This window comes from Strix uralensis, chromosome 4 (genome assembly GCF_047716275.1).
Source record: "Strix uralensis isolate ZFMK-TIS-50842 chromosome 4, bStrUra1, whole genome shotgun sequence".
Lineage (NCBI taxonomy): Eukaryota > Metazoa > Chordata > Aves > Strigiformes > Strigidae > Strix > Strix uralensis.
In genome coordinates, this window is record NC_133975.1 from 26,094,482 (window position 1) to 26,109,803 (window position 15,322).

General features: G+C 36.1%; 1 protein-coding gene across 3 annotated transcripts in view; it reads left to right on the plus strand.

Moving 5' to 3' along the window:
• Window positions 1–15,095, plus strand: part of FAM114A1 (family with sequence similarity 114 member A1) — a 38,066-nt gene extending 22,971 nt beyond the window's left edge. The window contains exons 9-14 of one of the 3 annotated variants that reach the window (XM_074865984.1): window positions 3,503–3,588; window positions 4,749–4,916; window positions 6,171–6,310; window positions 7,551–7,623; window positions 10,324–10,377; window positions 11,960–15,095. In XM_074865984.1, coding sequence (XP_074722085.1) covers window positions 3,503–3,588; window positions 4,749–4,916; window positions 6,171–6,310; window positions 7,551–7,623; window positions 10,324–10,377; window positions 11,960–12,061 — 623 coding nt within the window. In that variant the 3' untranslated portion in view covers window positions 12,062–15,095. The remainder of the gene's footprint in view (window positions 1–3,502; window positions 3,589–4,748; window positions 4,917–6,170; window positions 6,311–7,550; window positions 7,624–10,323; window positions 10,378–11,959) is intronic. The other 2 variants (XM_074865986.1, XM_074865985.1) reach the window with 2 other exon arrangements.
• Window positions 15,096–15,322: the final 227 nt, after the last annotated feature.

Consider the following 15,322-nt stretch of genomic DNA (forward strand, 5'->3'; position numbering starts at 1 on the left):
TATTAGTATGAAGTTGGATAAATTGCAGTTCCACTGAAGGACACCAAAAGAATAGAAATGTTAATCACTTCTCAAAGTAGCTTTCTGATAGGGCTGAGCCTACACTCCCGTGGTCAGGCTCCTGGCCTGGGACATGTGGCCTTTACTTCTTTCTTCAGCCTCTCGTGCATAATCCATAGTACATGCAACACTGCACTGATAGCGCTCTTAACACTGTATAGTGCTTTGACACATCCCTTCTAGCCAGTGTCCTCGTCTGGGTGTCTTTCCCAGCCACAAAAGTGTGTTATCTTCATTAAAATCTTGCCAGAGTGAATGAAGGCTTCTTACGATCCTCCTGAGTCAGGGAAAACAGACCTTTTCCTAAATTTCTTAATGCACAGGATCTTAAGTGTTTTTATTAAGTGCATTTATGCAACAAATGCATAAAACCTTTTAAAACTTAAAGAATTCCATTAATAGGCCTTTACATGACAATTGTCTGCCATTTTTAGATAAAAACAATATCCAGCACCTTTCCATGTAATGTCATATGTGATTTTTATGTCCCTTTCCCTTCATGGCGCACAGTTTTATTGAACAGTTTAATGTTTCATTGATACTTTAGTTTGCCAATCTTTACATAATTTAAGTTGGATTCCAGTGACTACACTTAGTATTCTGGTCATATTTTACAACTAAATCTAGCTTTCTGGGGAGCATTGATATGTATACTTATGGAAGCACACTTGATCTTTCAGAGTCTATGTTTGAGTTGTTTTTTTTTTTTTAACTGGAACTGTTTACTTGAAATGACTTCTTGGGATCTTAAGCATGTTTCAGTGGCATAATTAATATTTACGCTGAGAAAATGGTCTGTGTTTAATGTTACCAAAAATTTTAAACATCATTTGACATCCAGCATAGATAAAGACAGGGAAGTTTGGCAACAGGTTCACTGATCAGGATTAAATGCAACTCGTGTCTTGCTGTCCAGAGAAGTCTTCATTCTAGTTTGTGTTCTTAGCTGGAGCTAGTTAATGCAATTAAGGACCTGTTAAGCACATTAATAGGTTTTACACTTACAAAATCAAATCAGTAAGCCATATGCTCTTTTAATAGTGTATTTTTTATACGGAATTACATATTTTTACTTAAGCTAACTAATCTAGCAAGAGGTAGCAGGCTATGTTAAAGTCTGTGGAGGAATTTTGAGTTTTAATCCTAATTGCTGAACAGTTTAAAACTAAACTAATTTGACTTCAGTAGGACTTTGATTTGTGCTTCCTAGCTCAATAAAACTTGTGGGTTTTTCCTTTGTGTAAGGAAGCCACCCCACTAAAAAAACCCAGAGATTAATTAATGGTGTTTGAAAATGTTAAATCTTATCTAGCCACTGAGCAGTATTTGAAAACAATTACCACTTATTGCTGATTTATTACCACTTTCTCGTCATCAAAGTCATGTTATTTATATGGTGTCACATGTCAGTGCTATATGTATTCAGAAAAAAAAAAGACTAGCTGGGAGGAAAAACAGCACTTTGCATTCAAGTATTTGAAAAGAGTGGCCGTTTATTTATGTAAACTCTCAGGATCCCTTCTTATCCTAGACTCTCAGGATCTCATTCAGAGATGTTACTGCTGCTTTTAGTTTCTACCGCAAACACTTTCAGTCCTACATAAGGAGAAATTACTGCAGTGATCTGTGGAGGACTGTTTTGGGAAAGGACTGGGGCTAGGCTTTGTTCTTGGCAACTGTGAAACTGGAATCGTAGGTTTTTTGTGTCCTTGCTTAACAGTCAGACAGTTGCAAAATCAATATGAAAAGAAAGAAACGAGATCTTTTCTGACACAAGTAGGAGAAAAGCAAATACATACCCTTCTCTCTAATGGTTCCTCTCACTTGGTTTATGCAACCCTTTCATGTATGTTTCACTGCAGCTTCTTTTCCTTTCAGTTGTTTATGAAATAATGAGAAGAGAATATCTGAAAAATAGCTTTACTTACATTTTGAAAGCCATTATCACCAAAAATTTTACATGTGAGGTTAAGGGAGACAGTAACCAAAGTGAGTATTGAATTGAATATGCCAGTTATCAACAATTTTAGTAACTTTGCAGTGATCCAATGAACTACTTATCTGTTTTCAGCATGTTGCGGTTTATAAAATGATCTGGCATTGTTTTAAGAAAAGTGAATTCTGTTTATCCCAGAGGTGCTGTATTATAAAACCTGAAAATCCTGTTGCCAAAATTTATTGATAAGGGCAGCAATGAAATGAACTCTGTGCATCTCTTTGGCCTGCCAGAATACAGTCTTCTTGACCTGTTCCCCTGCTGTTAAGAGGAAAGCTTAGTCTCTTGGTCATTGCAGGTGAAGAGTTCTTTGTGCTAAACACTAATTTATTTTATAGCACCAAAGGTGGACACTCTCTTTACAAGTAAGGATGAGATGTTCTTTGCTCTAGGAGAATATAACGTGAGTGTCAGATTCCACCACCTTTCCACATGTTGCAAGGTACTATGGACTGTAAACAGTTCTACCAATATCCCCAAACTCATTGGAGAGTAATGGCCCTTCACTTTTAAGCCCAGTATGGAAGATTTGCATAAAAATGGAAAAACTGGCTCTACCTAATAAATGAACAAAAGAAGTGGGAATACAGCATGATATGAAACTCATATTTGAAGTAGCTGGACTTTTATGAGGCTCGGTATTGACCTTTTAGTGTCATCAGGCTAAAAAAACCTGGATTTTGTGTATTCCACCAGGAAATGTTAATGAAGATCAAACTCAGTAAGTGCAGATGAACAGAACCAACCAAAATACCAACTGTTAAGAACTTAGAGCATGTTATAACATGGCAACTGCAAGTAGTCAAAGGAATATATATATATTAAAGATGAAGTTCAAATACTAGAGAGATTTATCTTTGCTCATAATCTTCTGAAATAAAAGTGCAGATTCTTTAAGAATTATTACTCCAAGCAAAACAGGAAACATTCTTCATTTAAACTAAGCTCAACCTTAAAATAGAAAGAAAACATACCTCTTAGCTGTGGTTTGCAGACAGAGCAATAGAGAACATCTTTTCCAGTATGCTTCCTCTGAAACTTATTTGTATCTGCCCCTGCTGCAGTTTTTATTCCTTGGTTTGAAAGAAGAGGTTAGTATCTCTTCTTTAGTTGTTTTGTGGGTCACGTATTTTTGTCAGGTAACTAGGGATCATGCAGCTTCTCCTCTCACCTGTTTTTGTGAAACTTAGTGGAATTTAGAATGAGGTGGAAAGAGTAGTTGAAGTGTCAAGCTAGCATATCTGGTTGTACAGGTATCTCTGTTTCTTGTTCTCTTCTTTATTTGAGGATATACACACCCACACCCACACAACCCTTTCTTGTATCACTGTCACTGTTTTTCAAGTGCTGGAGTGCTTGGGGAAACTATTTGACTGGATGTATTTGATCATGTAAAACATTGCAGTGATAACACCCTAACAAAAATCGTCTTGTTTTTTCTTGCAGCAGATATGGGAGAAGAGTTTGTCAGCATGCTCACTGAACTGCTGTTTGAATTGCATGTTGCTGCTACTCCTGACAAACTTAATAAGGTTAGCACCTGTTAGTGCACTGCCCTCTCTTTCTTGGACAAAGACAAAGAGGGGGGGCTTTGTTCTGCAATCTGACACAGAGCAGTACCTAGCTCAGTCCAGACAGTTCAGAAAGCGAAGTACAGGAGGGTGGGACTAAAATGATGAATACAGAAAAGCTTTCGTAGAAGAAGTGAGGTTAGTAAGGCAGTACAGTTGTAATGACTAGCTAGCACAATGGGCCATGTTAGAAAGCTTTGAACCAGGGATGTCTCAGCAGAACAGAGTTCATGAGCTCAGCAGATTTGGTCTTACATACTGGGAACAAGGGTCAGCTTCAGAGTTATTTTTCTTGCTCATCATGTCTGTTCTTCTGAGGGACTTCTCCAGACCTTCTTAGCTAGAAGCAAAGTCTTGAATTTATCTCATCTAGCTTCAATCATCTAAAAGTTAGTTGGCTAGAAGCTAGTCACATTACTAGTCCCATCCGTACTATCGGGCCCCTTTAAAGGTGATTCACCTGCTGATCTTAGGCTCAGACATATGTTTATCTCTCTGACTATGTAGACAGATTATGGATAACTAGCTTAGGCTTAGGTCTTAACATATTTTAATTTGATTGCATGTTAAAAAAGAGTCATCATAAATTTCCTACTAACCATAACAGTAGTCTCTAAGTTGTATAAAACTTCAAGGTTTTTCCACTTTCATCTACTTTCATGCCTGCGAAAGCAGCTGAAGATACAGTGATTTTCTATTTATTTTTCCTTTAAGAATTTAGTACATCTCTCTTACCTCTCCATTTTTTTTTCTTTTTTTTGTACTACCTTCTTATTTTTTTATTTGGGAAAATTATTTCTATTTAAATTCCTTTGAAAGATACCTCATAAGGCTGAAATATTAGTAACTTTGGTATTAACGCCAACTCTATGTATTGGTTAGGAATATCATACCTGGAGAGGAATCATCCCTGGCTGATCCATCTTTGTACAGTCAGAAATACTTCTCCCTACAGTTTCTTAAATATACACTTTAACTAAATGCCACATAGAGGCTTGATATGTTTAGACTTCTGAATGTAAAAAGGAAGTAATTAAATGTATTGTTAATTAATGTTCAGGAACATCATTTGATATTCCCTATTGGAACTGAACTCTGGGGTTGGGTTCTTTGTTTGGCAGGCTAGGAAAAAAGCTCATGAATGGCTGGAAGAAGCCAGTTTTTCCACCCCAGTAGACATAGAAGAGAAGCTAAAAGAAAAACCTGGAGAACCTGGTGAAGAAGAGACTGAAAAAGAAGATAAAATTGACAGTGATAAACCAGAAGTAGATAAAAGCAAAACTGTGGAGGTAAAATAGCTTTTGGAGGATAAGTTTCATTAAATGAATTGTCATACTTTGATAAGATTACTTCTTTATCTTTGTGTGTTGGTTTCATATGGTGTCCTTATTTTTTAAACTCATGGAAGTATTAAGAAAAAAAAAAAATCTATTCACTGTAGACCGATTAGGAAACTAACTTACATAAATATTTTTAATGTTAGTCTGTTCCCATAAGTAAATATCAAAGTAGCAGGACCTCTGCCTATCACATAATTTTTATTTTTTTATATCTATGCTTTTCTGTGTCTGCATGTATATACACAACATACAGTGAGCTGAGGGATTCTGTGGTGTAATGTTGATAGCACATTGAAAGTCGTATCTCAACATTCCTTGGCATCCCTTTCTCCCAGTGACAATACATGGAAAAAATTTTCAAACCTTATTTAAACTCTTAAACAGTTTAAATCACAAACTGACAAAATGAAAATATTATTCAGGCGACTCACAAGTGTTCATTCTCTTTATAAAAGATCGCTCTTAGGGCTAAAAGTATAGTGTCCATTCAGACAACCCCTCCTGTTGATAAGGTTAATTGTGATTGAATATTTTATAGCAATATTAAATGTGATTGGTATTTTTGTCAAGTTTTTAAAAATTAATTCTAATAAAGAAATTATCTGTCATGTTTTCTTATAATAAAGGTCCAAAGAAGGAGACAGAGTCACACTGTATATATTACAGATTTTTATGTGATTGCAGATTTCCAGCTGTCATCAGCTTGTGAAAGCTGTAACACCATAGTGCTAGGTAGAATTTTTTATCATTGCTGATAAAAGCCACTTTTTTATTGGGAGTATTATCCATTTTTACTCTGGAGATTCAGCTGAGGAATGACTCAGTACTTTTAGCTCCATATGAAAGTAATTATGACTTATTCTAGAGTTAAGGGATCTTTGTGTTTGTTAGGACTAGATTTAAAAGTGCTATGTTAGAAAATCCGAGAGCCTGACCTTGTTCCCATCCAAATAAATGGTAGACTTGTTCTTACTAATTTTTCAGGATGAGTATAAGGTCTGTATTTTATAATCTGTGGATATTTCATTTTCCAGTATTGTTTGTGAGGATGGCATTATGGCTGATATAGCTTCACTATGTACGAGGTGGTATTTCCATCTGGGGCGGGGAGGGCTCCTATGTTTCAAATTCTTTTGTATGTATGTATCTAGATGTATACTTATTAGTGTTGTTATTATTGATTATATTATTCCCTAATTTAAGGAAATCTACATGCTGTCCATTGAAAGTCTGGCTGAGGTGACTGCTCGTTGTATTGAACAGCTTCATAAAGTAGCAGAATTAATTCTACATGGGCAGGAAGTAGAAAAAACAGCTCAAGATCAAGCAAAAGTACTGACAAAGTAAGTATTATCTACTTCATATATGAACATTTGACATTTGACACCTGAAGGCAGAAGTTCATAGATCAACAAACAGCATGGAATCCCGGTGCTCTTTTCTCATGTGGTCAAGTTACATAGGCTACCTGTTATTTTTTGACATGGCTAACATATGTATGTTTACAAAAACATGACCTATTCACAGACTGAAAGTTGTTTCCACTTCAGCAAGTGAATGTACATGCTGATTGGGGTTGCATTTCCTGTTCCCTCTGCAAAAGATACTGTGCTAGCATATATAGAATTTGCTTTTAGAGTGCATAAGGCAGTCGTAGTATCTGCCAATAGAGTTTCATTATATAGTGTTTATCTGCCAAAAATAAACAAAAATCAATCCATAGGTCTAAACAATAAGACCACATTTGTCAGTAACTTTGTAGTAAACCACAACAAAACATACATAAATTCAAGAAGCCAGTTTTTCTAGTGGGACTCAAAATTCAGATCTCAAGCTCTCTGTAGTAATAGAGTCTACTGATTTCAATGGGTTTTGACGTTGGGATGTTTTAAGCACTTGAGTCCTAAGTAAGTAAAATATTTAAGCAAGTTTTTATTCTTAGGAGTGCTGGTAACAATAGCAAAGTCCAAGGGAACACTTCAGTCTAAAACAAAGTACTTAAGTATTTTCAGAATTAGAGCTAAGGTATGGTGCACCTTGCAGGGTGAGGTTCTGTGTGAGGCACTTGTGAATGTTTAGCAAAACAGTGAAAGTTCTAGGAATAGAACTAGATCTCCTTGTTCTCTCATATTTTAACCACAAGGGTACTTCCTCTTTTAGTGCAGAGAAATGTTTTATTGCTTAGATAGGAAACTTCTCACTGTTCTCATTAAAGTTTGATTTATTTCCAACAGTATTTCTAGGAGTTATGTTACTGCAATCGTCAGAAAAACAGTAGTTAAACTAGAATTTTAGAATTTAAAAAATTGAAACATTGCTCTATCAAAAAGGACTGGTGTTTGAGCCAACATGACATCATTTTGCTGCTGTAGTCAGCAACAGATTTTTCAGTGGAGGAATATAAAAACTATACCATGAACAAAGTCTACCCCAAAATATTTTTAAAATTACTAGAAGCAAAATTGACTTAAGACCATTCTTGACTTCTAAGATGAAGTTTGTGCCTGGGACAGTCATAGGTTTTTTATCCATTGACATGACAAGGATGTATTTTTCTATTTGTCTTTCTTTATTTTATACCAGTTTAACAAGTGCCATGTGTAATGAAGTTTCATCTTTATCAAAGAAGTTTTCCGATTCTTTAACAGCAGCTGGGGTAAGATAACAGCATTTTCTGTGGCATTTGTGCTTTTTTTAACATAGTTCACTTCTTGAAACAGATTATTACCTGAGTCCGATGGCTTTGCATGAGGTACCAGAAAAGAGGGCACTTCTTTCCTCAGATCAAGAACACACAGCATTTTTACAGCAGATTCCCAATTGTGGAGAAAGTTTATAAGCCTTGATAGACTGCAGTGTGTCCCCTGCTTTCTAAAATCCCTCTTTCTAGACACCGTTTCCCTTTTTTCCTGATCACCACTCAGCACTTCTTATCTTCTTGTACCGAAAGGGCCCCACATTTGAAGTCCCACAACTTGATATTTTCTTCTCCTACTCAGCCTATCTCTTTTGAATGCATTTGTGTAAAAGTCATTAACAGATAACACTTCCAGTACCTTAAGATGGTTTCACGAGCTGTCTTCTTAACCTTTGCTAAATCCCCTGGCCTAGGGCCACTGTGTTTTCAAAAGGTTAAGAGATTAGAAAATCTGTTTGATCATCCATCTTAAAAAAAATCACTCTGTCTTGTATCTCAAGATATTCCATTTAGGAACATCCATTTATCTGTGAACATGTTTGCTAGAAATACTATCCTGCCTTTCAAGATGTTTCAAAGATGACTGACATCTGAGTATTCTAGCAGGATCCAGAGGCAAAAATTGTGCTGTTGCTGAAATTGTTCTGTAAATGTCAGAGAAGCACAAACTCTGGCTGTCCTGATTACTCCATGAAAACATGAATGTACGTCAAAGGAAATTTTACCAGTTCTCCCATGAGCTCTTCCAGCACATCTCTGAGCAAGTTTTTTTCAGAGTTATTTGTAGAGAACATGATCTATTGGGTTGCTTTTATTCTGAATAATTTACATTCCTTCCCATTACTCAGGGAGAAACTGCTTATTTTGCATTTTGGGATTGTATTTTAGCATATCTTTGTGTGACACTAGCAATAAATACATGCACAGACATATAAAAATAAACCACACATGAAATATTAAGCTGGCCCAGCTCAGAAATTTGGAAACTAAAGCTTTCATAAGCATTGCACTAGGTTTTGTTCTTATCAACTCTGTACTCAGATTTTAGGACCAGACTGGTTTTGTGGACATTTGTGTGGACACACAAGAAATTGAGCACAAAGACACTTTCCACTGCCAAACTACTCTCTGGAAGGGAGTTTTAGTAGGGCAGTGTGGTGATCTTTATGTTCTCTCCTGTCCCTGTAAGCTTTTTGAGGAAGATGTGGGCCTTCTGCTCACCATGATCGGTAGGAAAGTAAGGAGCACCTGTCACACAGGACTGTAGAAAATACATCTTTCTGCATGTCCCAGTGGTTCAACTTCCTCCTTAACCTGCCAACAGCACCCAGGTTCACAAACACATGCCAGTATCCTGCAAAGTGCATTAATTCATGGGAAACTGAGAAATGGCTTAGAACAGAAAATACTGTTTTTTTCAAACATAATGCCATCCCTATAGTTATATCTGTATAATTCAGACATTAGTTGTAGTGCTGGCTGTACACTTAGTCTATAATGTTGGTGAGGTTTCTGAGTGAGCAGTAATGCAGAAGTAAGAAATAACAGCTTTGCTTGCTATGCAAGATTTCTTTCAAACTTTAACTTATTGATCCATACAACCAATAGTATTTAATTGATACTGCTCTCTATCTGTTTCAGTTTATTGATAATCAACTAAACACTGCACTTTGTAATGGATTTTCTAGGAACTGACAGTAAAATTGCTCTTCTTTTCTCTCACCATCTTCCTGTTGTTCTGCCATCTTTCTCCAAACTAAAATTAAGGTGTTTCATGTTTCTTTAAATCTGTAATGTGAAAGCTACAAGGCTGTAAGTGGAAATCCTTCAGTATGGTGTTTCCTTTGTTCTAATAAAGTCCACTGTTCGGTATTGAAAGAAAGCAACTCTTGCTGGAGGTTACTGTCGTTCTCAAAAAACACAATGCAAAGAACAGCGAGAAGAAAAAAAGGAAAGAACTTTTGCCATTTTAAAAAGCAGAGGACTGATGAATCTTGGTTTTCTAGCTTCTAGTAGTGTCACTACTCATTATACCCATCGTTATTCCTATCTGGTGGTAGAGGAAAATGCTGTGCATGCTAAGCTACGTTTACTGGCCAGCCTGCATTGCCCAGCCTAATATATACTGTCTCCAGTTTGGGGATCTGAGTTTCAGCTTGTTTTCCTCCTGTATGGGTGCTAATCTGGGCCTTTCATTTCCTCCTAACAGATATTTGTGAAACTTCTAAGAACTTAATTTTCCTTCTGATCTGTATTTTTCCTTCTTGTTTCCTTGAAAATGAACAAGGTGTAAACAAACATTTTTGGGGGAGATGAAAAGGGCACTGACAAACAGATGGACAGACAATGTCATCACATAAATCTCACATCCACGGGAAAGCAGGCAATTTGAAACTCTGTGGTACATGAATTAATGAAAAAGTAAAACTCAGGGCCTGTCTTAGTTCGTTGTACTCAGTGATAGAAATATGTAGGGTCTACTGAAGTGTGTATGAAATGTAGACACAGTTATCAGGAATACTGTGATAAACAGTCTGAATAAGAATCAAGGTGAAGCAAGACCTTTATAGAAGTCATAAAACCACTTCTCAGATATCAGTATATTTCTGTTAAAGGTATTTCTTGTCCTGGCATTTCATTCTATTTTCCGGTTTACAGAGCAGTATGAAGGCAGAGGTTCTTAACCCCATCATCAACCGTGTGCTATTAGAGGTAAGCCTTCGCTTTTTTCACATTAGGAAAATGTTCTAGTAAAATGATTTTGAAATTAAACAGTTGCGTTTATGTCTGAAGAAAGAACTATATAAAAAGTAATGACAATATCAATCTGGCTGTTCAGGGCCAGCTCATAAACCTCTTGGTTTTGTGTACAGCCTCTCCCACAAATACTATAGTAGTAATATTGCGTTCACTGAGGATTCTTGAGAACCGTGTGACTGAAATGAGGCTGGCCAGCTCTTATATTCTGCTGCATCAGTCAGAGCACAATAGACAAGTTGTAGTGTGCTTCTTAGGCCTTTTCTAACCTATTCACAAGTTGCCTGGGATAAGTCTGTTGTTACTGTTCTGTTACCTACTTCAAATATTGCAAAGTATTTCTGATTCACGGATAGTTTCAGACTATTCTTTTTTTAAAAATCTGAGTTGCAGGTGTGCTACAGTGCTTCCCATCTACGTGCATTTAGATTTCTACAGAGTCACTGTCTAGCAGCAGACTTGGTCAGCACATGGATAACCATGTGTCAGACATCACCAAAATGTGTGTGATCATGAGTGATTTCTGTCATTAGAAACCATGATCTATGAGTGACCTCTTCTATTAGACACCATGAGCTATTTTTCTTCAGAAAAGCCCAGTGAGTAAAATGTGCCTCAGTTTTACCGAGAAGAGGTCAAGAGGGAGCAGTATGCTCATAAAGTACCAAAATGTGTACTATCGGCAGCACAAATTCTAATTCCGCTAATTAGATCACACTTCTCTTTAAACATAAACAAACATATAGTCGTGACTACAAATTGTCATTCTGTATCTAATAGCTGTGTTCCCTTAAAAATGAGGAAAAGGTTATTTTACAATAAGCTATTTTGCACTGAATTAACAATACCTTTAAGGAAAATCATGGGAAGTTGGATAGAGCTGTAGTAAAGATTACTATATGGTTCCTTTTGTTATAGGGTAAATTTGCTGTTGCAGCTGGTGTATCTTTCTGTGCTCCAGGAACTGCAAAATCTGGGAATGTCCAGAATTGTGGAATATGATGTTTTGTACTTCTTAAATCCCGTATTTGTATACAAATATTTATTAGTACAGCCTAGGTTCATGGAGAATTACAAGCTGCTATACTGTTCTGTATTAGAAATTCTAAAAATAGTACTATGTGTTAAAAGCATTATAAAAATTCAAAGTGTTAATTTCAGTGACACTTTCTCCACATACAGCAAATTCAGAATTAGTTCTGTTGATGGAAAGATAGCTGGTTTGTAAATAAAAAGTCAAATCTACTTCTGAACACTGTGGCATTTTATTCTACTCACATTACAAACAAAACTGTCCAAGAGTTCAAACTGAGGGGAAATCAGATTTTTATACAGTGATTCAGGCTCTCCTTGTTAGCTGTAAACTGTTGTAATTTATCTTTTTCGTTACCTATAGATTGTAAAATCTTGTGTGAATACATATGCTACTACAGCATGATGCAGATGTAAAAAAAAAAGTGTATTTAAAAAGTATAATGTAATTCCTGAAATACATAACAGCTATACTGATGAACCACATGTTTTCTCTCCCCATTAGGGCTGCAACAGCACTACTTATATTCAGGATGCTTTCCAGCTATTGCTTCCAGTTCTGCAAATTTCACATATCCAGACCGGTTGTTTGAAAGCGCAAGAGTGACCATTTCCCAGCAGTTGTCACCAGTGGGCTTAACAGAAACCACAGACCTAATGTCTTTCATGTATGCAGATAGAGGAGCTGGTATGAGAGATGTCTGGCCACTTAAGAGTCCTTTGAAGACACTAAACGCGGTTTTGCACATACAATATCGAACAACATTTTTAAACTCTTTCAGACTTTTAGACTTTAGAAGTAGTTAGTAAAGTGAGTAATTTCATCTCCATTAGAGTATATCGTTTGCATTAATTTAAACTGAAGTTTATTGATATTAGCATTGACTTAAATACAGATTCTAAATGTTGACCCATTCAGTTGTAGACGATGTATGAAGCAAATTAGAATGTAAAGTTTTTTAAAACATTTCAGCCCAAATGACCATTTCTATTGTTTGTATCCTAACTTTCAGTTCAAAATGTATATTTCAAAAGTTGGTTTTGGTATTTAATTTTAGCCAACATGAACAAATTATATTAGTGTTGTGCTTGTTAAATATTATTTACATTAGCAAATAATAACATCATAATAATATGTACCACTTACATAACACTCTGTGTTGAAAGAGTTGTACAGTAATAGGTATTAACTTTACTAAATGAAAATTATGGAGGATATGCATAAGATTTATACTGAAGAGAAATTTTCTGAGCCAATTAAGAGTACAGGTAAAGCTCTATATTTGCTGACCCATGATTTTATATTCCTTCATGTCTATTTCTTAATTCCAATGGCTGAACAACACCACAGGCCAAAGTAGTCTTTTTAATGTGCAAGGAATAGAAAATTTCCCTTTTGTTTGGCAGTTGAAACATCCCCAAATAATCTCCTCTCAGATGCGTTACCAGGTTAGCACTTTGGGGTTTAATTTGGGCTTCAAACATTATGAAACTTTTTCTCAAATGGAGTTCCTGACAGTTCAGAAATACAGGTTTTGAGCATAGAAAAGAAGTTGTGAAAAGAAGTTATGAGAGAAGTGCTTTGGGTGGGGAGGTCATATGTCAGAGCAGTAGTTAAACAGAGCATAAGTGAGCAGCAGGAATGACGTTTCATAATAACAGTAGCAACCGTGATAATTTGTCTATATCCTTAGTTTAAAATCCTGAGCTGTGAGCCTCCAAATTTGTTTAGGCTAGTTTACCTTGTAGACAGGAAGAACCTTCCAATATTTTATGTAGCCCGTTCTCCTGGATTTTCATTGTTTATTACGTTTCTTTCAGCTATTTTGTATTTTTCTCCTCGATACACTCATGAATTGTATTTAAATGCTTTTTAATTGTAGTTAACATCTGAATATGTTTAATCATAGAAGCATAGTTCATACATCATAAAAATAATGAAATAGAGTATGAGAAATACTCTCCTGTTTGTTAGAAAAGAGAAACCAGATATCTGCTTTGCACACGGTAACTTTTTTGAGTCCAAATAAGAGGACAGAAAGATCTGTTTGTGTCTTACACTATTGTTCTGATCTCACACGTATTGTGACTTGTTATTTAGAGATGAAATTTTCACTATCCCTGAAATAAGGTTTATTACACAAAAGCTATTTTCTGCCACCCTGTAATTTAACAGATCTTCCTGGTAAGTAGAAGGGCTGCAGTCTTCAAATCTACTTGCAAAGAATGTAAAAAAAGCAATGTGAACAAAAATAAGAAAGCCCCTTAACAGCTGAAAGGCAAACAAAGCTTGACATGCATTGGTATTTATGCCATATTGAACAGCTAACATCATTACCTCAACATGGGAGAAAGCAGGACACAGGAAAGTGCAACCAGTCAGCAGACTCACTAGCCCAAAGGTAGCATACAGTTCCCACCAACCGTTACATCCATGACACTTCTATCTGGCATTGCTTTATTTCTGAAAGCGTAATTTCAAAAGTGTATTACAAAATAATGTTTAGTTGGTGCAAAACACTTCATCTCTGGCTTCCGCACTTTGAGGGGAATAAGCAGACTCCTCTAGCAGTCCTGTCTGGCTGCTGGAAGAGACACACACTTGTACTTACTTGGCCAGTGGTCATTCTTGTATCCACACTTTGACCTAGAAGAACAGCTCCTCAGCACAGATTACTGAGGACCATGTACTTGCTCCATATACTTGATAATGAGCAGTTTTCAGTTTTCAAGATCTGGACACCAGTGAAAGCATTCAGTAGCTTGTAAAAAGGCCTATTTGTTTAAAAAGGTTTTTTCTGTTGTTCTATGATGGCAAGCAGAATATAACACCTGGTTAAAAGCTTGGGGTTTTTTTCAAATTAAGACTGTCAAGAAAAGTCTAGTGTTTTCACCTATCAATCGTTACACCCTGGATTTATTTTTACTTTAATTTGATCATTATTTTTCATCAAGAAGCCTTTCTGTCCACATTGGAGAGGAGCTCTGCATCAGGTACCTCTGAACATCGTATTACTGCCAAACGAGTCATAGAACATAGCAATAGCTGTTTCATACTGTTCCTATGCTGAGTTAATATTATCAGACATAAATTAATTTAGTATCTTTTTAATGCAGATCTTTTTTTTTTCTCTGAAATGCAGTGCAGAATATATAGCGCTAAGCCTGTCAGAGAAATGTATTGACTAATAGTAGTGCCTTTTAGCAGAGGCTGAACAACACAGCATTAGAAGCCTCAGGGGATAATGTTTGAAATCATTGAGGGGCATTCTTAAGACAAAGATTGCTTGTCTGAGATATTCCTTACTAAAGGTTTCACTGTCTTGCTTAAATTATGTATGTATTGAATAAAGTACCTTACCCTAAAGTAAAAGAAGCTGTAAAAAATAACGTGGGGACTTATTTACATCCATACAATGTAGGAAGGGAAATAGGGCAGAATATGAGCATAGGGATACTCCATCTGATCTCAGACGCAAGCCTTTTGTCCTAAGAAAACTGAATGTTACATCTTTAAATCAATTTTAGGTAAATAATACTTCAGTAGAAAAGTACTGTGTGGATGTAACCAGAATATTTTGTTTACACTAGTTTGTATTTTTCCATCAGTCAAATAAATCATTTGAGATACTAAACTGAAACAGTATACTAGAAAAGAATGTTTTGAAGAATGATGTGATGGGAGGATGTACTCGATGAAGTCTTTCACTTTCTGATTTTGTGATTTACCTTTGGAATGAGTGTGATTTTACTGAGCGTCTGACAAAAACAGATGTTGCCTTAAACTTTTAGGAGAGAGTGTTCCTTTCTTCATCACCACCTTTTTCCAGGTCAGTACACTCAGTGGCACTTGACAAACTACTAGGTT